The 23,342-nt window shown below is 55.4% G+C and overlaps 1 protein-coding gene across 5 annotated transcripts in view; it reads left to right on the top strand.

Annotated features, from left to right (window-relative positions):
- The window catches only part of GAS7 (growth arrest specific 7), a 203,445-nt gene that overhangs the window by 165,137 nt on the left and 14,966 nt on the right, over positions 1 to 23,342 (top strand). For all 5 annotated transcript variants that reach the window (XM_021694760.2, XM_021694759.2, XM_021694763.2 and 2 more), the window contains exons 5-9: positions 1,347 to 1,400; positions 7,958 to 8,047; positions 11,214 to 11,329; positions 13,642 to 13,716; positions 17,459 to 17,537. In XM_021694760.2, the coding sequence (XP_021550435.1) occupies positions 1,347 to 1,400; positions 7,958 to 8,047; positions 11,214 to 11,329; positions 13,642 to 13,716; positions 17,459 to 17,537 (414 nt within the window). The remainder of the gene's footprint in view (positions 1 to 1,346; positions 1,401 to 7,957; positions 8,048 to 11,213; positions 11,330 to 13,641; positions 13,717 to 17,458; positions 17,538 to 23,342) is intronic.

Raw genomic sequence — 23,342 nt, 5'->3', positions numbered from 1 at the left:
GGTTGGTCACAAGCTTGAAGTCGCCCCAGAGCCTGCTGGGGTTGCTATACCAGCTACCAGAAGTAGGGGAGCCTTGATGAATGACACAGCGTAGATCAGTGTGTCCCCAAGGGAGGCCCCCAGACTCTGCTTCAGAGGCGCTGCCCCCTCCTTCCCCCCCCCCCCCAGAGGGCTGCTGGGTCAGCTCTGGGAGGTGCAGCTGGGACCCGATTTGGGATCCTGTTTTGTGTGGTGAGCAGAGGGGCTCCTGAGGCAGGGCTGACCCCCATGCCCAGATGCTCATCCTGCCGGTGGTCCGCGGCTGTGCCAACCCCCAATCTGGTTCCCTGAGGCTGGCTGGAGAAGCCTCTCTGACAGCCACGTCCTGAGGTTCCACCAGAGAAAGAAGGCTGTGGGTCCCAGGACAAGCCTATAATGGCCCCCGACCGTGCTTTGGGGTGAGCCTGCTTCCCCGCTCATCGAGTGGCTCAGGATGGGAGTGGCCATCACATGCCCTGCTCAGAGACCCTCTTGAATCACTAATGTAACTGCTAATAATGGGGCAGCAAAGACCCAGAATTGACCCTCCTCCCCTTTAGGGTCACAGGCTCCTGTGACCAATGTGGTGTTTCTAGCTGGTAAGCCTTAACATTCTGTACCAGAACCATCCTGGGCCTGGGGCAAGCTGCTTAGGACCCATGGGTTTGGAGGTATTTGGGACAGTGGTTTATTTGCTGGCAGCGGGAAGACATAAAAAGGCAATCCAAAGGCTGAATGAATGAAAGCGGAGAGGCAGCTGTTCTGAGAAATCCCTCCTGCCTCTCGGGGTTGGAGAGCAGCGCGTCTCGGAGGTGGCCAGGCGCCCCCGTGCACGGTGCATGGATTGAAGGTTGGATACGCCGGACCCCAGGGGATTCAGATCAGAAGTCCTGTTCTGAGTCCTCGGTGCCAGGAGGTGGTGGCCTGCTTTAACTCTCCGCTCCCCCGGGCAGCTTCTGTAGGTTGAGGATGCAGGCGGCTCGGCTCGCAGAACGGTTTACCAGCAGAGGGCAGCTGAGGGGTTAACTCCCCAAATCAGGGACTGGGAGAAGAGGAGGGAGACCTGCTTTGGAGCAGTTCCCTCAGAGCGTGTGCTGGAGCCTTCCTTCCATTCGCCTGCAAGCCCAGCCACCACCCTAGGAGTAGCGTGGGGTCAGGGGCACTCCCGCCTGCCCTCTCCCAGAATATGGTGACGTGAGGGTTAATGGGAGCACGCGCTCGCATCCCCGAACTACCCCAGCACGGGGGCTTTCGGGGAGCCCGAATAGAACACCGAAATGTCCAGTATGGAGAACAGCTTCGATGATGTCTCTTGCCTCTCTCCCCAGAACCTGGGATCCTCATCACCAAGCAAAAAGCACAGCAAGGAAAACACCATCACGGTAAGCGACTTACGCTGGGTGCCCACAGGTTGGGGCGAGCTGGGGCTCTTCTGCCATGCTGGGCGGTTGCCATGGCAATGTGGACCGCCGAGTGCAAGCCCAGCCTGGCATCTGGGAAGTTCCAAAGCTTGGATGTTGTGGAAATTCCCCCTGCCTCCCACCCCCACCCCTGCTCCTACCCGCACCCGCTCCCCGTGCCTTCTGTTAATTTCACCTTTCACTTTTTTCCCTCCGGATGACCGAGTGCAGGCGGGGTGGGAATGATGCAGAAGCCATCGTCACAGGGCGGGCGGTGGGGGTGGGGGGTACACATGCCCAGGCGGGCTGGAGGGGGTGGACCGTGCTCGGCACCAGTGATGTGACATGTAAATTACAGCCACAGCGGGTTGCTTTCATGCGGGGTGACTTGTGGAAGGTGTCAAAGTTAAAAACGAGAAAGCACCCTAAGAATAGAGTTCCGGACGGGAGCAGGCAGCTCTTGCCAGCCCGCCTCCTGGGCTCTTCCAGAAGCCCACCAAGACCCCATGGGCAAGCTGAGGAGGGTCCCCCCCAACACACACACACACACACACCCCAGCCCCGTGTTGGGGAAAGGGGGCAAATGCCTTGCTCCAACTGCAAGAACTAGAGACGTGAGAAGTGTGGTCCTGGATGTGCTGCTTGGTTGTGAGTGCGGGGGGGGCCGGGAATGGGGGACCTGCTCCCCCAGGCTCCAGTAGGGGCAGTTCTGAGCCATTCTGACCACCCCCACGGACATGAGACCGAGAGTGGGTATGCTTCCCTGGCTTGTGCAGGCTGAAAATCCTGCTCTGGAAGAAGAGGGTTGGGTATGCGGTGACATCAGCAACAATAATTGTTTCCCCTTTGGTGTGCACTGAGTGTTCAGAGTGGCTCATTGAGCTCTCCACTCGCTGTGTGAGGTGAAGGTGACAGGACCAACTTCACGTGGTGGCTGTGAACAAGGGCTCTGGAGCCAGAGGGACTGTTAAAGCACCTACTAGCTGCACAGAAGCCCGGGGCGAGTTTCTCTGCCCCGTTGTGCCTCAGTGTCCACATCTGTACAATGGGGAGATGGTGGGTGTCTGTGCCCTGGGGGTGGAGTGAGGACTAAATGAGTCTGTATGCAGAAAGCACTTAGAACAGAGCCTGGCACGTAGTTACTGTGCTCAGTGCGCACTCATCTTCTCGACCCTGTTTACAGATGGCAAAACTGAGGCAGGCAGCCATGCCTCGCCTGGCTGGGGTGCATCAGGATTCAAGACCTGTGCTCTCCCTGCCTGTGGAGGTTGCCTGTGGAGGAGCGTGGGGCCTGGGGCAGGGCATGAGCCGGCCCCAGGGGCAGACCTCCCGGGGCATCATCCTCATCTCCAAAGTGCCGCAAAATGCCCCAGAGGCAAAGCGGGAGCCCCCTAAAGTTCCCAGAAACGGGGGAGAAAGAGGGAGAAGAAGGGGAGGGCGGTATATTAGAATTGTAGAGGAAAAGTGAAAAGGACAAATGCAAAGTGGAAAGCACTTGGCTGATGGGGATGGTCCTGGGGGCTCCAGCGCGGGGCCCGAGTCACCTGCTGTGCCCTGGCTTTGGGCCAGAGCTTGGCACTTGGTCAGAGTCTCCTCTCCGGTTCATTGTCTGTCCCTGCCTCTCGTCTTCCCTCTGCCTTCCCACTGACCTAAATCAGAGCTTCTCAGAGCGAGCCTGCAAAGTGGAGTCGGCAGCCTTAGCCTCTGGGACACGTGTTTAAAATGCAAGTTCCTCCATGGGTTCCTTCCTAGACCGACACTTAGTTGATCTGGGGCCCACTGGGACATTTGCATTGTCACCAACACCCCCAGGGGTTTTAAATAAACACTTAAGCCTCTGGGAATTTTTGCTGGAGAAACCGAGGACAGGAGGGACTGGCCAGAGGGCACGGAGCAGGCAAGGAGCAGAGCCCCGGCCTTGGGCTGGGTCTGCCGGCTGCCCGCCCAGGGGTCCCCGGACACCCCGCACGTGTCCGGGCCGAGATGGATGCAGGCCTGCATGCAAGCTGCTGTTCTTTCCTGTCCATGGAGCACTCGATCCCCACCCCCCAGCCCTGTTCCTAGCCCTCCCTCTGGGCTCTGATCCTCCAGACCTCATAGTTTCCCAGGGAGGAGACCCCGCAGGGCCACTGGACGAGGTTGGGGGGGTGGAGGGGTGCCCAGCTCCTGGGGCATGGGCTAGTGGGGACGGGGTGAGCAATCTCCCACGTTGTCGGATCCCACCGAGCGGACGTTTGCAGGCATTCGCTCAGATGCTTGCTGGGCAACAAAGGGCGGTGGCATCCAGGTGGGGCTGAGGAGCCAGGATTGAACTTGATTCTGACATTCCAGCTTTCCCTCCCTGCGCTGGCCTGGAGCAAGCTTCGGGCAGGGCCAGCTGTGGGGTGGGTTGAAATCTAGAGGATTCCAGAGGAGATGATGACAAAGCCACACTCCTCTCCTGGAAAGAGGAATCTGGGGGACTCTAGCCTCCGCTTCCCGCTGTGGCGCATCCGATGCCCTGGATCCCTGGGGGGGGGGGGGGAGCTGGTGGGCTGGAGGTGAGCCCTTGGGGTCTTTTCTGCTTCCACAGACCCTGTTGCTCTGACTTCTCCTCCTCCACAGCCTCCCACATCAGCAAATTCAGAGCCAGCTGCCAGATAGGTGGGTGAAGGACCCAGCTCGGCGCTGGGCCAGGACTGGGGGCCACGGGGGATGCGCTCAGGACTCCCCACGTCAGGCCCCTTGGGTGGGTCGCAGGTGTGTTCAGCAGCTGTGATGTTATGGCCAGGGCCTTAAGTGGTGGTTGCAGCCCCCTTAGAACGCCCCAGAGAGTTTTGGCAGGGGGCTGCCCTGGCAGAGCCTCAGGGAAGAGAGGGGCTTACTCTGTGTATCTGAGGGTTGGAGAAAACAGTTGGTGTCAGCGTGAAGATGTTACTGGTCGCGGACGGTGATCTCAGGAGGAGCGAGGGTGGGGGTGGCTCCCGGAACTTCTCCCAAACAGTCACTGAGAGGCATACCCCCTCTCCTGCTCCCTGTTGAGCACCCCTTCCTACCCGAGCCCCTGCCTTGGGTGGGGTGTGGAAGGTAGCGTGACGAGAGTTAACAACAGCCGGATTGCCTGACTTCAGACACGGACTCTCCCATGACACAAGCTGTGTGATCTTGCAGAACTTGCTTAACCTCTCTGTGCCTTACTTTGCTCCTCTGTAGAACGGGGATAATAATGGCAGCCACCTGGTGGGTAAAGCACTTGGGGCAATGGCTGGTATGTTATTAGCTCTTCTCGGAGCAGAAGGCGGTTCCTTAGCACGTCCCCTGTGTTTTCGGGGAGGAGGATGCCTTCAAGGCTCGTGCTTTGCCCAGGAGGCTTTGGGAGGAGGGCAGGCTTTGTCCTGGAGATGGTGTTAACCTGGAAAATGTCCCCCAGGGGGACACGGGAATCCACACCTGGAGGTTTCCATGGGGAAAGCTTCCCCACTTGCTCATCTTTTCGGTTGGCTACTCTTCATGGTGGGGGGCAGTCCTGCACATGGTGGGATGCTTACCTCTACCCGCCAGGGACTATTAGCAGTGCCTCCCCCATTTTGTAACAACCACACATGTTTCCACATTTTGTAACCACAAATGTCTCCATTGGCCTTGCCAAATGCCCCCGGGTGGGGGTGGGGTGGTAAGAGAGCAAAATCGCCGCCGGGTTGACAGTCACTGAGTTCGCTTCTCGGTGCTGGGAGGTCTCCCTGCACAATCTCTCATGTTCCTCTGCTTATCCTCTCTGCTGCGTGGCTCGGAGCCCCCATCACGACTCCCAGTCCCGGGGGAGCCTCCCTGGTGGCCGAGGTCCGTGTTTTTCCTCCAGAGAGCTCACCCCACCAGCAGCCCAGTCAGGTCACTGTCCTGCTAGACATTTCTGGGCCTCCCATGCCTGCAAAGCCCCCCTCCGGCCTCAGTTTAACTGCGTTCCCCTGCTGTGGGTGCATCCTCAGACCCCGGGCCTTTTCCTCCCTGCAACCCTCTGTACCTCCCATCCCCCGTCTGCCTAACCGTCACTCTCTTATTACCCTAAAACTCGCTCAGGGTCCTTTCCCCAAGCCCCAGGCCTTCCAGCAGTCCCAGTGCCCATGCTTACCCCAGTGGTAGATTTATCCCAAAGTCGTGCAATCACTTCTGTACTTGTTTGCCTTCCTTGAGGGGCTACAAAACTGTCGAGGACAGAGACCATTCCGTCCGCCTCTGGCCTTTGGTCATTGCACCAAGAAATTCTTTCGGAGCACTCCTCAGGGGCCTGTGCTTGCCAGGGAATAGGGAAACAGCAGGGAAAGGGTCTCCTTCCCCTCCTGGAGCAGACGGTCTGGCCAATTAAACGGTCATGAGAAGTGTAATTACAAATGTATGTGTGCAAAGTGCTGGAAAGATCTAGCAAGGGGCACGCGAGAAATGTTTGCATGCGTTCGGTGGATGAGCAAGCGTTCCTCTGAATAGCAGTGCGGTTGAGGTTTGAGCTCTGCTGTCAGCCCAGCCTGGAATCAGAGTCTAAGCTTCTGTGATCTTTCGTTTCCTCCTGTAAAATGAGGCCCATGGTACCCAGCTCGTGGGGCTGCTGGGATGATGACGTGGGAATGTGTGCAAGGCTCCTGGTGGGGCGCCCGAGGGAAGGGCTCCTCAGGGATTCCCAGTGGTTACAACTGCCTCCCCACCAGGGGGCTGGCGGGCGTGTAGTTCTCGGGCTGCCCACAGGGGGTGCAGAGCTCAGAGGAGCACTGGGGGAATCCCCGTGGGCCCGCTGGGAGCAGACATCCCCAAACCAGAGTTGGTAGAGGCAGAGGGCAGGCACCCTGGGGCCCCTGGCCAGTCCATCCAAGGACCCGTGTCCCCTACAAAGTGGTAGATGCAATGACAGGGATGAGTCCTTATCCTCCCCATCCCCCTCACCTCTACCCCCTGGTCTTTCCTACCCCTCCCTACTTCCCTCTGGAGTGGGCATCTTGGCCCTTCCTTCCACCAGGTGTGTGTATCCCGGAGGAGGGGGCTCCTGTCCTTGGCTGGGACTTCTCCCATGCTGTCCTTCCGGGACTGCAAGCGAGACCCAGGCCCCTGGCAGCCGGGGCGGGATGCTACATATACTCAGCCGCCCGTGAGCCCCTGGACCCCGAGGTCAAGGCTGGGGGCCCCTGGGCCTGACTCAGCTTTGCCTTACACGGTGCTGTCATTGACGTTGTCCTCACTATTATTCCCATTAACTTTGAATTACGTGCCAACATTTAAACATGGAGACGCTTCACACACTCATCCCGATTTTCAGCCTCTCTTGGGTCGTGTCACCTGATGGACGACCCACTGGACTCTTGCTGGCTTGCCAACAGCTAGCAGGAGCCAAGAGGAATCTGCTCGTTGCACAGATCTCCGCAGACCCCACCCCTTGCCAAAGCGGAGGCCGGTCGCCCCCACCCCAAACCGCAGTTTCCGTGCAGGCGGGATCTCACCTGTTTGCACAGCTGCCTCACATTAGAGTTTGAGGCCTCTATCCAGAACCCCAGGGTTTTCTGCACAGTTCCTGCCTCGAACATCAGGCGGCTCCACGGTGAGGCTTACAAAGAACTCCAATGAACAGGCTCCCCAGGAGCGGATCCTGGGCTTGAAGCGACACCAGCAAGAGCAGTGGTAAAACCATTTCCACCTGGCGGGGAAAGCTGGGACACCGCGGACATGCTTGGGCAGGAAGTCTGAGACAGGCCCCAGGAATGTCTGCACTGCCCTCTCCTGGGCGAGGGCCAGCCCCAAGCACACACCCTGCGTGATCGCTTTCAACTCTCTTTGTAGAATACATACGGTGATTAAAACGCACATGGTAACCTCTCAGCCGAGTAGTTCCTTTCTCTGGAAGGAGGTGAGGTTATCAGTTTCCAGAAGTATTCTATAGATAAATAACCAAATGTGTACATATTTTCTCCTCTTCTCTTCCTCTCTTTCTACACAAATGGAAGCATACTATAAATACTATTCTACATCTTGTTTTTTTTCTTCCCCACTTAATAATAGGACCTGGTGCACCTTCCATATTAACACATAAGAACTTTCTCCCGGTGTCTTCTGCTGCCCATGCAAATGCCAGAGATGCCCCCCCACCCCCCGCCCCCGGCCTGTGCTCTGTTTAACCACTCCCCTGCTCATGGACAGTGGGGTTGTGTTTTTGCTGCTACAGATGGGTCTGAAAGACCATGCGTGCGTCATTGCACGCACACGCAGATACATCCGTAGGGCGTGCTTTTTGAATTGCAGTCCCTGGTTTGGGGGCTCAGGTCATGTGCGGTTTTGATGGATCCTGTTACACTGCCCTTCAGAGTGTTGGGACCGGTTCCAGCCCCTCGGGGGTAGGCGTGAGTACTGTTGCCCCTCATTTGAAATGCGGGCCCCTGGAGCATCCCAGGACTTCAGTGCGCATCCTGTCAAGCTGGCGCTAACGGGAGACCTCGGTAATGCTGTGTTCCAGGGGCAGAGCCCTCCCAGCTGCTCCCAACCCCCCAGACAAGGTGTTTCCTTTCTTGTTCTGTGCCCTGCAGATAAACTGCGTGACGTTCCCACACCCAGACACGATGCCAGAGCAGCAGCTATTGAAACCGACCGAGTGGAGCTATTGTGACTATTTCTGGGTAAGTGTGCCTCAGTTTCCCCCACCGTGTGACCATCCCCCACCACGCCCCCCCCCCCCGAGGATCAGGAGTGGACACCCAGAAGGGGCATGAAGGGTCTGGAGCTCAAAAAAGAGGGTCCTCTCCAGTTGAAACCTGGTGGTAGATTTAGGGTCCAAGGCAGGAATTTAAGACCCTCTTTGGAATCCAGATCATTCCCTAAATCTCAGAGAATCAACAGGATTTTCATTCAGGGCAACACGGAAACCCCGGACAGGATGCAGATAAGCACAAGGGTCACTTCTTGGCTGCTCGGTAAGGGCAAGAGCCTAAAGCCAACTTCAGTGGAGGTGCCTGGGCAGGCTCAGTCGGTTAAGCGTCCAACTCTGATCTCCACTCAGGTCTCGATCTCAGGCTCGTGAGTTCAAGCCTTGCATTGGATTCCAGGCTGGGGGTGGAGCCTACTTAAAAAAAAAAACAAAAACGGATAAGATGGTACATTTTATCTTATGTGTATTTTCCCACAATTAAATAAGTATCTTTTGACAAATGCACAGCCCACCTGCTCACTCTAGGAATAGCCCTTGGCGTGGGCATTTAAAGTCAGCAATGACTTTCAAAGTGAGATCACCTCATTCTGGATTCACATAGTGCTGATGGTTGCTCAACCTTGTGAACATATTAAAAAACCACTGACTTGTACACTTTAGGAGAAAAACAACAACAACTTTTGCAGGGACCCCGAGGAACAATAAATAAACAGAATAAAAGCTGTTTGTTTCCCCACCATGCAGAATGGATTGCTACCCGTTTTTAGATTTGCTAGCCAAGCACCAGACAGAAGTGCTGTGTTCTGTTGACAAGTCACTTGTGTTCTCGAAGATACCCGGCGATTCCTGTTGGCCCTGCTGGTGTTTCTTCCTGATCTCGGGGGGATCTGTGCGGGGAGCAAACATCGTGAGGAAGGTTCTCTCGGGTGGCAGGGATCAGAGTGTATGAGACCCTGTAGGCCCTGTGAGCACGCTGGGGTTCCCTCTGTTTGCAGTAGGAAGCTGTTGGAATAGGATGTGATGTGGTTCAGAAGCACCGTGCGGGGAGGGCTGTGAGTGGGCGGGGGTGGACATCAGCAGCAGGTGCAGGAGTTAAAGAAGGATGGTGGCAGCCACAGAGATGAGGAGAAGTGGCTGAGATTACAGACGTCATTCCTAAAGAGGGGTGCAGGAAGCAGAGCATTCAGGGGAGACTAGCTGGCACCCTGGGAATGCACACCCCAGGAGCTGGAGGTCAGGGTACATGGGGTTTCACGAGGGGGCATTGGGGAGCCTTGGGGCCCCGCCACTGGTTGGCATCCAAGAGAGCGATGTTTGTGCGCCCTTGTCCTCATTCAGGCTCTGCTGGGATCTGCTACTTACTCTGGGTTTTATTTTCCTGACTACCACTTTTTCCTCTAACAGAAATCTCCCTGCTGACACAGTCATTCAAGCCCACCGTTTCTGGCTGGTTTTCCCGAGTGTGGACACATCACTCGGCACGCCCATCCATTGTGGGAGGCAGATTGGGGCTCTGTATTTTGGGGGATTTTTCTTTTGCTTTAACCACGGTGTAGCATTTACATGATGAGGTGCACAGATCTTAAAAATACTTGGAGAAGCTTTTAATTGGCCAGAGCAGCCGTGCCATGACTTGGTGCGTCCCGTGGGGGTAGTGATCTCCCTGTCACAAGAGGTATTAGCAGTGTGGCCCAGCGGGCTTTTTGTCAGGACAGCCGAGGAAAGGGGATCCCATGTTGGGGTGGGGGGGAGTTGGCGGGGGATGTCCATAAACTTTTCAAATGCTTGGTGATAGGAAGTGGGGTTCTTTCTAGACATCACGCACCCCTTTCTGAAATAGCCCAAATTCCCTTTTCCTAAACATCTGCTCTGGAAGGGTTCTTAGAGATGCAACTCAGTCCTATTGCAAAGGGGGGAGCTGGGGGGGGGGGACAGCCTAGGATTGGAAAGGCCTGACTGTGTCACCCAGGGCTGGACCCTGGGACAGGGTCCTCACCGACACACCTGTGTGAAATCAAAAGATGCATTTTTAACCCCTTCCATTAAGTACCAAAGCATCTGACTCTGGATTCTTGGTGGGGAAGGGCTGTAATGGGGGAGAACATGGCTTTAGGTGGGGTACCAGCCTGGGGCTGAGAAGTCTCTGAGAGCCCATGTGGGCAGATGCCTGGACGAATGTCCTGCAGGGAAGGCTGAGCCTAGGGGCTGCCAGGCAGGAAAGAGGTATTCAGGTGTCCTTGAGGAAATGCAGGCAAAACAAAAGAGAACATTTAACTTTGAAATTTTGAGAGTATTTGCTTGCAAATGGATCCGGTACTGAGCTCCCATTTCGTTGACTTGGCCATCTTCCCCAAGTCCTGATTTAGTTAAAAGTTGACTAGTAGTAGATACCGCTTACTGAGCATTTAGGGTCTGGCCAGCACTGTGCTAAGCTGTTTCCAGAGGCCGCTTATCCTGAAATGACCACAGGAAGTGGATGCCAGTATTCCCCAGCTTCACAGATGAAGCAGCTCAGGCTTGGACCAAGTGGAGAGCTTGCCCGAGACTTCCCAGCTGGGATGTCAACCCTGGCACCTTGCCCTTTTCCAGAACTCTGGCCTCCCTTCAGTCCGGTCTCTCCCGGAAGCCCCCGTGATCTTGTGTGAGTGTGTGTGAGAGGATACCACGGCCTGGCTGGTGCAGGGGGCTGACAGGAGACAGGAGGGCTTACGGCTAGGGTCACCTGCCCCCAAGGCCACAGACTGTGTCAGGCCACCAGGACTCTCCCCAGAGCTTCCAACCAGCCTCAGCAGCTACCTGGTTGGAAGTAGGAGGTGTTGGGCATCGGCAGCCTATACTCCTGGCCACTTGCCCTTTTTCCTTTTCTTTCCCAGATTGGGAGAATTGAGGGCCATGGACGTTGGGGGGTGGGGGGGGGGCGTCAGCGGCTGCAGGGCTCAAGCGTCAGCACACATGTGAAGGTGGGGGGCAGCCGGAGAGACACGAGGTGGGACAGTGGCCACAGCCTTGCTCTTGGGCTGAGGTCTGCTCACCAGGGGCACCCGGGTCCCTTCGGGGACCGCCTTCCCCACGCTCTATTCCCTGCGGCTCTGGGCACCCCTGTCTCCTAATCTCTCGTGCTTCTGTGTCCCTTCTAGGCTGATAAGAAGGACCCCCAAGGCAATGGCACGGTGGCTGGGTTTGAGCTCCTGCTTCAGAAGCAACTGAAGGGCAAGCAGATGCAGAAGGAAATGTCAGAATTCATCCGGGAGAGGTGAGGCCCGGGCCCCTCCCAGCTCCTGCAGCCGCGGACAACCCCCCCTTGGCCCCTGAGCCTGAGGTCGGGGAGCGGCCGGGATGAGCACTGGGCCTGGTTAGCACCACGGGGAATGTGAGGCTGGGGGGCTCTGGCTTGTCTTGAGAAGGCCGAAAGTCTGGCAAGAAACGCTCACAGAACAATGGGCCGGAGCCAAGTGGCAGCCACTCCATAGAGGTAGCATGAGGTCTGGTTTGCCACAGTCTCCACCACTCCCTGCTGTCTCCCCACATAGACTGCTTAGCTCCTTGACTTACCTGCGTGGCCCTCATTGGAAGCCCTGTCCCCGTCATAACAAAAGAGGACAATGTCGCCTTGTAATTCATCTTTGAACCCAAACCGTGTCCCGGACCTGGTCCCCCCATCCCTGTGTTCAGGGAGCTCGGTGAGATGGAAGAGTCAGGTGAGGTCACTGTGACAGGTGCAGGGGTTATGATAGTGGTTTTGCTGAGGGATGGTTTGTCTGAACGAAAATGAGGAAACCGTAAATTCAGCCTGATGGAAACAGGAAAAAGTAGAAGGAGAAGTTCCTTCTCTACCTTCCTGCCTGTCAGTCCCTCCAAGTTCTGAGACCCTCTAAAGCACACACCTACCTGCACACACGTGCACACACACGCCCCACGTGTGCACACACACATACACACAACTTCCACCTGGAGTTTCCAGGGCACGCTGGAAATATTTACAGTAAATGCCAACATATTTAAAAAAATTTTTTTAAGGATAACCATAATGTAGTAATAATTCTTTGGCATTTTAAAGCACCTCCTCTTTTCCTTTGGAGGCCTTTTTTCTATTTGTATAATCAGATCTCTATCTTATGAGCCGTTACGCTGGTAGGGAATGGAGAGGATGCGTAGCTCAGGTGTGCGCTAATAGCTATATAAAGCAGGTGGATAGGAAAAATGGCCATAGAGTCAGAGTTTGAACACACGTACGGTGTTGTCCCTTCATAAAAATGTCGTGTTAGCAGATAAACGGGATCTGCCACCTGAGAACACACTGGCCTTCCATGGGCAATGCAGACTTTTCTCGGCAGGTCTTTCCGAGCCGGGAGAGGCGAGAGCGGAGGTGGAGCGTGCTGGGGCCGGGGTTTTCGCCGGGGCCCCCGTGTGGGGCAGCTGGGCAGGGCTCGGAGGGGATGCCGGTGCTCTCTCCAGAGACAGGATGGCCGTGTGCCTGGCGTGTGCATCGAGGAGCTTTGGAGGTGTGAAGCTAGGAGCGCTTGGACCTGCTTTCGAGAGAGACGTGTTGGCCACGGGCGGGGGGCTGCACACTGGCCGCCCACGTCACCCTGGGGAGGGCAGAGCGATGGCAAGGGGGTGACGGAGGGACCCGGCCAGAGGTGGCGGTGAGGGCAGACCCGTGAGAGAGGGAACGTGGCCGTGGGTCTCTCAGGGCAAAGCAGAAGATAAATCTTAGACTGATGCCAGGGGGCTCCGTTGGGCGCCCCCTGTTCCATATCACTGCACGCGTGGGCCATCGGCTTCCCAGCGGCCGGGAACAGATGCTGCAGGTCCCGGAGTGCCTCGGGGGCCTTCCTGTTTGCCGAGTGATGGGCCCGGGGCTTCGAAGTGGTGGCCCTGGGTGTCCCAGCACGCCCCAGAGGACCAGTCAGGCGGTGAGCGTTGCCTTTGACAACACTGGAACAAGATGTGCCAGATAATACAGAACACTCCTCCAGAGGGTTGCCTGGAAAGTGTGTCAAGGGCCCGCCTGCTGGAAGCAAAATCCAAGGCCACTTCCCTCTCTAGGGAAATGGAATCAGCCCCAGCTCTGGGCACTGCCTGGTTTCCATGGAAATACTTGTCCCTGCTGGCTTGACAGTTGGAGGCATGGGGAGGGGGGAGGGAGGCTGGGAGCCCGCAGGGGGAGGTGTTTTTCCTGCTTCCCAGGGGCTGTCACCACGTCGGAGGGTCTAGGGCCGGAAGGGAGGCAGCCCTGGGTGTCCCGGTGGTCCATCATGAGTTACGTCTTGATCTAAAGGCCTCCCGTGTGTCCAGCCCTGGGCTAGGAGCCGTGTGAATGAGAGCACTTCTTCCCGGCCCTGGAGGCAGGTGGAAATACCCCTTTACAGGTGGACAGTCCGTCCAGCCAACGAAGGTTTTTTAAGCACCTGCTGTGTGTTGGGTGCATAGGCAAGAGCCTTGACCTCTCAGAGCGTGTGGTCTAGTGGGTTCCTTTTCCGCGGTCAGTAAACGCTAGGACTGCAGGTCAGACCCACGGCCTGGCGCTGGAGAGCTGACGTGTGGGGTTTTCTCCCTTTGCAGGATAAAGATCGAAGAGGAATACGCGAAAAACCTAGCTAAGCTCTCTCAGAACTCCTTGGCTGCTCAGGAGGAAGGGTGAGTGTGGAGGACGGTGACGGAAATGGGGAGAAACCACAGACGGGAAAGGCGGGGGTTCCTCCTCACCGATCCCTGATCGCTGCCATGGTCCACTGAAATGGGGAAGTTCTGCATAGGCCTGGCTCCAAGTGGGCAATTCCACATTATTTTCTGTCTAGTGACCAAGGGCCTACCACCCCCTCTGCCCTGTGCCCTGGTAGCTAGACACTGGCCCCCAGACACTCACCCAGTGCCCCCCTCTCTGGGAGCAGGCTGGTGAGGCACTGGATGGGAGAGGATTCTGGACCCAGGCCCTTGTTTAGAATCCTCTCCCATGGGCCCGAAGCCCAGGCTCCCCTCCCTCTCCAGCTGCAGTGGCCCAGACCGCCTTGGGTCGAGCCTGGGCTGGGGGAGGCTCAGCACCACCCTCCCAATCACAGAGGGGTCCCTAGTGGTGGAAGACTTAGGCTTCTCTGCTCATCTCTTGAGAAAGACTTGTAGCCTGCTGTGCGAATGTAAAATGGAAAACAATTTGGCAGTGCCTCAGAATGCTAACCAGGATTACCGAACGACCCAGCAATTCCGCTCATAGGTTTAGACCCAGAAGAATTGAAAACAGATACTCAGACAAATAAATGTGCCCACGTGTTCATAACAGCACGATCCATGATATCCAAAACATGCAAACAACCCAAATGTCCATCAAGGGACGGATGGATGAACAAATTGTGTCCATCTACACTGGATATATGGATATGTGATGGAATATTATTTCACCATAAGAAGGAATCCGGTCCTGATCCAGGCTACCATGTGGATGAACCTCAGAAATATTATCCTAAGTGAAAAAAGTGGGATGAAAAGATTGCACTTGGTAGGATTCCATTGATATGAAATGTGCAGATAGGCAAACCCACGGAGGTAGAATGAGGTGGGCGGTTGGCCAGGGGAGCGGGCAGTGGAGGGTAACAGCTTCATGGGTTTGGGGTTTCCTTTTTGGGGTGCGTATTCATCTGCTTGGGCTGCTGTAACAGAATCCCATAGACTGGGCGGCTTCAACAACACGAATATAATTTATCCTGGTTCTGGAGGCTGGGAGGTCCAAGATCACAGTGCCGGCGGGGTTGGGGCCTGGCAAGAGCGCTCCTCTTGATTTGTAGGTGGCCGCCTTCTCCCTACGGTCTTCCCTCGGTGTGGAGAGAGAGCAGACTCTCTGGAGTCTCTTCTTATAAGGACATGAATCCTACTGGATCAGGGCCTCACCCCGTTTGACCACATTTGACCTTAATTACTTCCTTAGAGGCCCCATCTCCAAATAACAGCCACACTGGGGTGGGAGGCTTAGGGCTTCAACATGTAACTTTGTGGGGGGACACACCATATGAATTTGGGGTGGGGGGCTTAGGGCTTCCACATGCGAATTTGGGAAGGACACATCATATGAATCTGGGGTGGGGGCTTAGGGCTTCAACATATGAATTTGGGGGGGCCACACTGGGGTGCGGGGCTTAGGGCTTCCAGATATGAATTTGGGGGAGTCCATAACGGGAATACAAATGTTTTGGACCAGGACAGAGGTGATGGTTGCACAATATGGTGAATGTACTAAACGCCATGGGATCGTCCTCTTTAAAACAGTTAATTTTACATAACCTGAATTTTGCCTCCCATCATAAAGACGACCAGACTCGGGAGGGGAGAGTTGAAAGGTCCCCCGAGGTTTTCTCCCCAGTGCCTCCCTCCCTCCGGGGCAGGCCGTGTTGGAACCCCTCCTGCAAGGGGAAATGAGCCCCGAGGACGGTGGACGTCCTGTCGTGGGTGCTTGTGGTCGTCGGACGGCGGCGATGTTAAGTCCAAATTCCCCCGCGCGGCTTGAAGCCTTCAGGGGATGGGCCATGCCAGCGCAGGGTGGCTTTGATTCAGGCCTCTCTGCGTGGGCTCGCCGTGCAGCCAAGAGGCCCTCTGTGGTTTGCCACTGACCCGGTGGCCCCTTTCTGCCCTGCACACTAGGCCCCAAGACAGGGGTAGGAAGTGGGGGACATGGCTGGGGGAGGTCACCCCTCCGCTCCGGCATGGAGGCTTTCCTGGATATCCCCCTGCCCTGCAAACGCAGTGCTGCTCTCGGGTCTTCCGGCTTCCACCTCCTCGGCCTGGGCTGCTGTCAGGGACACTGCATCCTGCCAAGAGGCTCAGCATATGCTCCCAGCTGCACGAGCCAGGCCTGCGCCACATGCCGTATACACACATGCACTTACAAAACCCGGGCAGCCCAGCACACGGTCGCCTCGCGTGCATGGACGCTGTGCCCCGCGCACCCCATCGCGGCTGCATGCGCACACTCCTCCCAGCAGGCTCCCCTGGGGTGTGTGAACACGTGGGGTGCCCCCCCCGACATGCAGCAGTGCTGTTCTGTATTGGCACACAGCTTTGGACCTTAGCGGGGTGCACCTTGCAGTTTTCAAGCGCAGTGCCAGAGCCTAGAACCTTGGGGCAGCCCGGGAAGATGCTGGTGGTGGGGGGCGGGGCATCGTGCGCTGCGGCCAAATTCCATTCCGGAGGGTATGTGCACTGCTTATTTATTCCATCTTCCGTTTCTCTCGCCTGTGTGGAAAGGAAATGGGATTTGGGCCCTTTTGGGCCCTTTTTTCGTTGGTAACGGTGACGTGGTGTGCGTTTCGATTTGGCATGCCTCAGACTGCGTATCGCGGTGGAAATGTATCTCAGGTTTTATTTCTTTCATTAACCTCTCGCCAGATGAAAAAAATCTGTCTTCAAGTGAGAGAATTTCTAAATTGCTTTTTTCCCCCTAAGTTGCTTTTTTTTTTTTTTTTCCTAAATTGCTTTTTTTTTTCCCTTAAATTCCAGGGGGCCTGGAGTTCTGGGGTTGGGGGAGCGGGGGCGGACCGGGGAGTGTGCTCGCTCAGAAGCACCCATCGGAGTGTTTGGAACGGGGTCCGCCCTCCTGTGAATGCCCAGCCTGGGGGCGGGGCCTTGGACCTTGTCCTGAGTGTGACCCTGGGCTCCCTCCTTCTCCACAGCGGCACCCAGGTGACATTCTCAGGCCACTAAAGCTGCCTGGGGCCGGTTACTGACCATACGCCCTGCTGACCGTAGCCTCACGGACTCAGCACCACCCCAGGCCTTTTTGGCTTCTAAGCTCTGGATTGTAGGCTCGTATGTAGCTTGGCTGCAGGGACAGACCTTTTCTGTCAGCCTTTTTTCGAGTTCCCCACTCCTCCCAGGCCTGCTTTTGCGTGGCGCCCGCTCTCACTATAGATCTGTGATCCATCTTGAGATAATCCACCTGTATGGCGTCAGGTTAGGGTCGAGGGTTCTTTCTTTTCCCCTGCGGGTATACTGACCATTCGTTGAGAAGACCATCCTCCGTCCCCCACGGAGGTGCTTGGCAGCGGGCAGGGCTATGTGGCACCTTCTGTTTGCGAAGGGCTTCTCCCTGAAAAGGTGGCTGGCCTTCTTCCTTGATAGACCAGCAAGCCCTTGCACTGCCCATCTATGAACAGGGATGGATGCCCGGAAGCATGGGGACAGTAACAGGCAGGTGTCCGGGCCCGCCCTGCAGCTGTACCCCACCTTCCTCTCGCATCTCCCCCGGTTCTCTGAGTTTCCGGATGTTTCCCCAGCCTCTGCTACCACCGGCCCCCTCAGCTCGGTTTGGGATGGCTCACGTGGAGACCCGCTGTCCCCCCGGGGAGGGGCCGAGATCTCCGATCTGGATCTGACGTTCTCCCTCGTGTTGCAGCTCCCTGGGAGAAGCGTGGGCCCAGGTGAAGAAGAGCCTCGCGGATGAGGCAGAAGTCCATCTCAAGTTCTCCGCCAAGGTAAGCCGGCCCCGCGGCCTCTCTGGGTTGGCTCTGCGCAGCCGTGTGCCGCTGAGTGGCTGGCGGTGGTCTCTCTGGTGTGTCCCGTCGGCCTCTTTCCGTGGTCCGTGGTGTAGATTTCCAGTGCGGGAAAGAGAGCCTCAGGAGGTGTAAATGTCCATCAGCCACTCAGAGAATCGTAAAAGGTTCATAAGTGCTAGTAGTTATAAGTTTTTATTACCTTTGTTTTTAATACAATCTTACTAAGTGTAGATCATTGCATTTTTAACACTGGCCATCTTTAACAACCAGCTCACAAAATTCCTACAAATTTAGCATTCGGCTCTTCCGAGCCGCCCTGGCACACGTCTATGAGGTGAGAGTGGGTAGTACCTCTCAGTCCCTTAGGGGACCCCCACTCTCCTTCGCTGGAGGACCTTGCGGGCATGTTCTATTTCTTCATGCTCTCGGGAGAGGCTAGACTGTGCCACAGTGAGGATCTGTTGGTTTGGTTTGGTTTGTGACCTTGAGGACAGTGCAGTTTCTGTCCTGTTCACTCTGCCCTTAGTACTCAGGGCAGTGTCTGGGGCACAGTAGATGCTCAATAAATGTTTTCCAAAGTAATAAATGAACAGGGACAACTGACTAGCTCCTTCCGACACCCCCGTCTTTTTAAGCCTACTTTTTCTCAGGATTTCTCAGTGTTTCCAAATGACCCTCTCTTCCCCACTCCCCAGCTCGTATCTCCAAATTCCATCTCAGGCTCTCACCTACTCTTCAGGGGGAGAAAATAAACCCAGTGTCTAAATGAAATAATTCATACTAAAGTGTGCATGACTGATAGGGCTACCTTTTAAAGGAAGAGAGACCCCTTGAGAGTAGCACCATTCTCGGGGACCTTTGTCTCCTGGGGTCCACACTCTCCCCACTGTCCCCAGTCAGACACAGCAGTCCGACAGGGCACTTGGGCAAAGCACTTAAACTGAGTCCCCGTTTTGAAATTGGGAGGGCACCCTGCCTCCTTAACTACCGTAGGAAGGTAGCATCTCCCAAAGGCGGCTGCTCTTCCCTGACTCCCACACTCCGAGCTCATGGTTCCATCTGTTCTCCAGAGCTTTCCTCATTGGAATCGCCATTCTGGGCTTTGGGGTCCCCATGGGATGTGTGCTGTTGGAGGACAGGAATCCAGCTTTTTTTTTTTTTTTTTTAAAGATTTTATTTATGGGCGCCTGGGTGGCTCAGTTGGTTAAGCGACTGCCTTCGGCCCAGGTCATGATCCTGGAGTCTCGGGATCGAGTCCCGCATCGGGCTCCCTGCTCGGCGGGGAGTCTGCTTCTCCCTCTGCCCTCTTCCCTCTCGTGCTCTCTGTCTCATTCTCTCTCTCTCAAATAAATAAATAAAACCTTTAAAAAAAAAAGATTTTGGGCGCCTGGGTGGCTCAGTTGTTAAGCAACTGCCTTCGGCTCAGGTCATGGTCCCAGGGTCCTGGGATCGAGCCCTGCATCGGGTTCTCTGCTCAGCGGGAAGCCTGCTTCTCCCTCTCCCACTCCCCCTTGCTTGTGTTCCCTCTCTCACTGTGTCTCTGTCAAATAAATAAATAAAATCTTTAAAAAAAAAAAAAAAGATTTTATTTATTTATTTGAGAGAGAGAATGAGAGAGAGCACATGAGAGGGGGGAGGGTCAGAGGGAGAAGCAGACTCCCCGCCGAGCAGGGAGCCCGATGCGGGACTCGATCCCGGGACTCCAGGATCATGGCCTGAGCCGAAGGCAGTCGCTTAACCAACTGAGCCACCCAGGCGCCCAGGAATCCAGCTTTGTACACGTCTCACCACCCCACCCCGTGATGGTCCCCCCCTGCACACAGAGGGCAGAATGAAGGGCCCAAATGATTGGGACCCACGAAGCGGCTCTATAAAGATCTGGGGTGGGAGGAAGAAACAGTGCTGTTAGACGCTCCCCGCTTCTGAAGGATGTTAGTGCCCCAAGATTGGGTTGACTGATGACTCAGCCATGAGTGAAACTTTAAGGGCTTACAGCAGGACCCTAACCCAGCCACTGAGCACTTTGTGGGAAACTTGCCGGTCGGGCGTGGGGAGGGGGCTCCACGAGGCGTTTTTTTCCTGCCTTGTGCAAAGCAGTGAGTTATTTTCAAGCCGCCGATCGGACAGTGTTCCCTTCAGGCCTCCCTTCTCGCATCCTGACCCCGAGGGCTCTGCCCTCTGTGGAGGCAGAAGCCTCCACTGATGGGGGAGAGGGACAGGGGAGGCTGCCCGTGTGCAGTAGAGCTGAGTCTTCAACCTCTGAAAGGTCACCTGCTGGGTCCCCACGAACCCTGGTGGCACCTGCTGCTCATCAGCAGGACCCTCCGGTTTGATTGTTTCCAGGGTGCTCAGCAGGTGCAGCTCAGGTCCCACCAATGAAGGGCTCCATCCCACAGGGTGTCCGTTGCAAGTAGTGGGTTCTGAGGTTCCCCACACTTCTGTCTGATGTAGCTGCAAATAAGGAGCTCCCACGACACCCTCCTTCCGTTTGATAATTTGCTGAATGGCTCACAGAACTTAGGAAGACCTGTACTTAGATTTACCAGTTTATTCTACATTAAAGGACATCATTAAGGATACAGATGAACAGCCGGATGAAGGGCAAGGTCCAGAAGAGTCCTGAGCGCAAGAGCTGCTGTCCCCGTGGAGTTGGGGTGCTCACCAACCCAAAAGCTCTCCAAACCCGATAATTTATAGATTTTTGTAGATTTTCATCACGTAGGCATGATTACTTATTAACTCAATCTCCAGGTCCCCTTCCCTCCCCAGGGGCTGGAGGAGAGGCGGAAAGTTTCAAGCTTCTAATCATAACTTGGACGTTCTGGTGACCAGCCCCCATCCTGAAATTCTCCGGGAGACCACCAAGGTCACCTCATTAGAACAAAAGATGCTCCTGTCATCCAGGATATGCCAAGGGTTTTAGGAGTTCTGTGTCAGGGACCAGGGTCAGAGACCAAATATTGGCACAAAAGATGCCCCCAGCCCCCCTACCACTTGGGAGATTACAACGTTTTCTGGAGTTCTGGCCGGGAGCCGGGGACAAAGGCCAAAATACGTATTTGTTGTATCAGGGTCTCCCAGTGTGTAAGCGTTCTAGAAGGTTCTGTGCAGGGAATAACTCCTTTGCCTTGGTTTTATCAACCATCTTGGCAGTCAGCATCTGCATTTCACAAATGAGCCTCACAGAGAGGCTCCATCGCAGCTCATGGTCATGCAGCCTCAGGCTTTTGCTCCGGAGGAAGCAAAGGGCAAGACTCAGTCAATTGGCGACTTGCCCCCCAGACTTCTTTCTGGGCAGACCAGTGGCCTTTAAAGCACAGAGGGCTTCACCATGCGGCTGATGGGGGGGGGGGAACTTGTGACAAATGTTCGATGAGAGCTTCTGATGCCCCCAGCCTGTCCATCCGTGTTGGCGGCCTTAGGGAACGAGAGTAGCAGCCCCGTGGGAGGACAGTGATTCCTCGAGGGCGAAGGGGCGCCGAGGATTTATTCATCTGCTGTGGATCACATGGCTCCATATGCCTGAAACCCATTTTAGCATCTGCTTCCAGAGGGCTCGTTGAAATTCCACTCTGAATGTTCCGTGTCGGGGGTGAGAGCTCCTTAAGAAATGCAATTTCGTCGGGGCAGTCTTTCAGGCTTTGCTCGTCTCCTGGTTCCAGCCACTGTTCGTGGCGACAGGCTGTTAAAGAAATAAGATTGCTGTACGCAAAGGAAGTGAGACCTGGCTTCAGCTGGGGAAGGGAAAATAGAAAATTTCTTTCTGATGGAAGAGAAGTCTCATCATGCAGGAGAGGCCATGCATGCAGACGGAAGATCTTAGGGAGACAGTGGGAGTCAAGAGACGTGAGTTTTGTACTGGTGCTCTTTCCCTAACAAGCTTGGTGACCTGGGGCAAGTCTTAGCATCTCTCGGCTTCCTTTTTTTTTTTTTTTTTTTTCTTTCATGTGTGAAGTGAAGAGTTTGGACCAGATCAGTGGCTTGAAGCTTCTTTGGCTGGGACCCCCGGTTTTGTTTTCCGTGGGCAGCCAGAACACGCAGGTGCCCGCATCCACATAGCCACGTACAGATACGTACATGCATTGCCAAGACAAATGTTTCCCGAAGCCGCCCTTGTCCTTCTACTTAAAATGCACTCTGGTGCTCTCTATTTCTCATCCAAAAGGTGGTCCTGACCCTACACTGACGCTAAGCTGATTTCAATACTCTCGGACCCGCGCAGGAGGTCACGAGGACAAGCGTCCGGGAAGCCTTCTGTCCCTGGGCAAAGATGCTCAGCCATTAAGAACAAGTAGAAAAAGACACCCAGCCAGTGTTCTTAAAGAAACAATTAGTCTTGGGGAGCCTGGGTGGCTCAGTCTTTAAGCATCTGCCTTTGGCTCAGGTCGTGATCCCAGGGTCCTGGTGGCTCAGTCTTTGTCTGCCTTTGGCTCAGGTCATGATCTCAGCGTCCTGGGATCGAGCCCCGCATCGGGCTCCCCGCTCAGCGGGAAGCCTGCTTCTCCCTCTCCCACTCCCCCTGCTTGTGTTCCCTCTCTCGTTGTCTGTCTCTGTCAAATAAATAAAATAAAATCTTTTTTTTTTTAAGATTTTATTTATTTATTCATGAGAGACAGAGAGAGAGAGGCAGAGGGAGAAGCAGACTTCCCGCGGAGCAGGGAGCCCGATGCGGGACTCGATCCCAGGACTCTGGGATCATGACCTGAGGCCGAAGGCAGACGCTTAACCATCTGAGTCACCCAGGCGCCCTAAAATAAAATCTTAAAAAGAAAAAAAAAAGAAACAATTAGTCTTTTAAAAGCACTTAAGATACAGGAGAACCCATGTGTCTCTATCTATAGGATTGCATGCCTGTGACAACGAGTAGCATTATGTTTCCAGAAAGTCATCTGGAATCTGGGGGACACATTTTGGTGTACTGGCAGGTTCTTGGGCCCTTCCCCAGACCACAGAACCTGGGGCTGGGGCCCAGGAATCCTGAATGTTGAAAAGACCCTCTGGGTAGCTCCCAGGCACATGGAAGTCTGGAAATCAACTCAATTCCTAGGAGGCCCTCGGAAAGCAACCCCCGAGTTACCGAGTCAACAGGCTGAGTTCACCCTCATCAACCACCCCCTGCCCCCGATCAGGAGCAGTTTTCCACAGCAGCTAAGTGATGTGGCTTCTCCACCAGCATCTGACCTATATGGGAAAGGGACCTGCGTGCTCTGGCAGCTCCCAAGTGTGTAGCACCTGCAGGCTGCCACCAGGTGGGGGTGTTTTCCTATGCAAGGCACTTCTAGGGGCTCGGAAAATAGGAGGCATTAACAACTCACATCAGGGGGAGGGGGGTGTTTGGTTGGTTTGCGCTCTATTAGCCTTTGAAGGTCATCCAGCAACAAAGGTGTCCACTTCTCTCCCAGGCATCGGGCATTGAAGATTCTGTCATTCACTCAGGTAGTCAAAGGGGCACCCACCCCGCACCAGCTCCGACCAATGCTGTGGACACAGCAGGGCAAAGCCAGAGGGGCCTCTGCCCTTACGGAGAGCAGGAGCTCACAGTCCCTTGTATTTGGTGGTTTAGAACTACAAACACTGAAGTCTCGGGGTCTCCAGAGAAAAAGATAACGTACCAAGAGCCTGGTGAGGAGGAAGAGAGAAAAGTCCTAGAACTCGTGTTGGGAGGTCCTGTGTTCAGGAAAGTTCAGGTGTGCTTCCCAAAGACGCTTTGGGGACAAGTGCAAGCCGAGGGGCCCTGGAAGGCTGTCAGGCGGGCCAAAGGCAGAGTCGGGGGCTGCGGGAGGC

Source organism: Neomonachus schauinslandi, chromosome 15, assembly GCF_002201575.2.
Source record: "Neomonachus schauinslandi chromosome 15, ASM220157v2, whole genome shotgun sequence".
In the NCBI taxonomy this organism is placed as follows: Eukaryota; Metazoa; Chordata; class Mammalia; order Carnivora; family Phocidae; genus Neomonachus; species Neomonachus schauinslandi.
The sequence above is the reverse complement of the archived record's forward strand: the minus strand, read 5'-3'. Positions and strand labels throughout refer to the sequence as shown.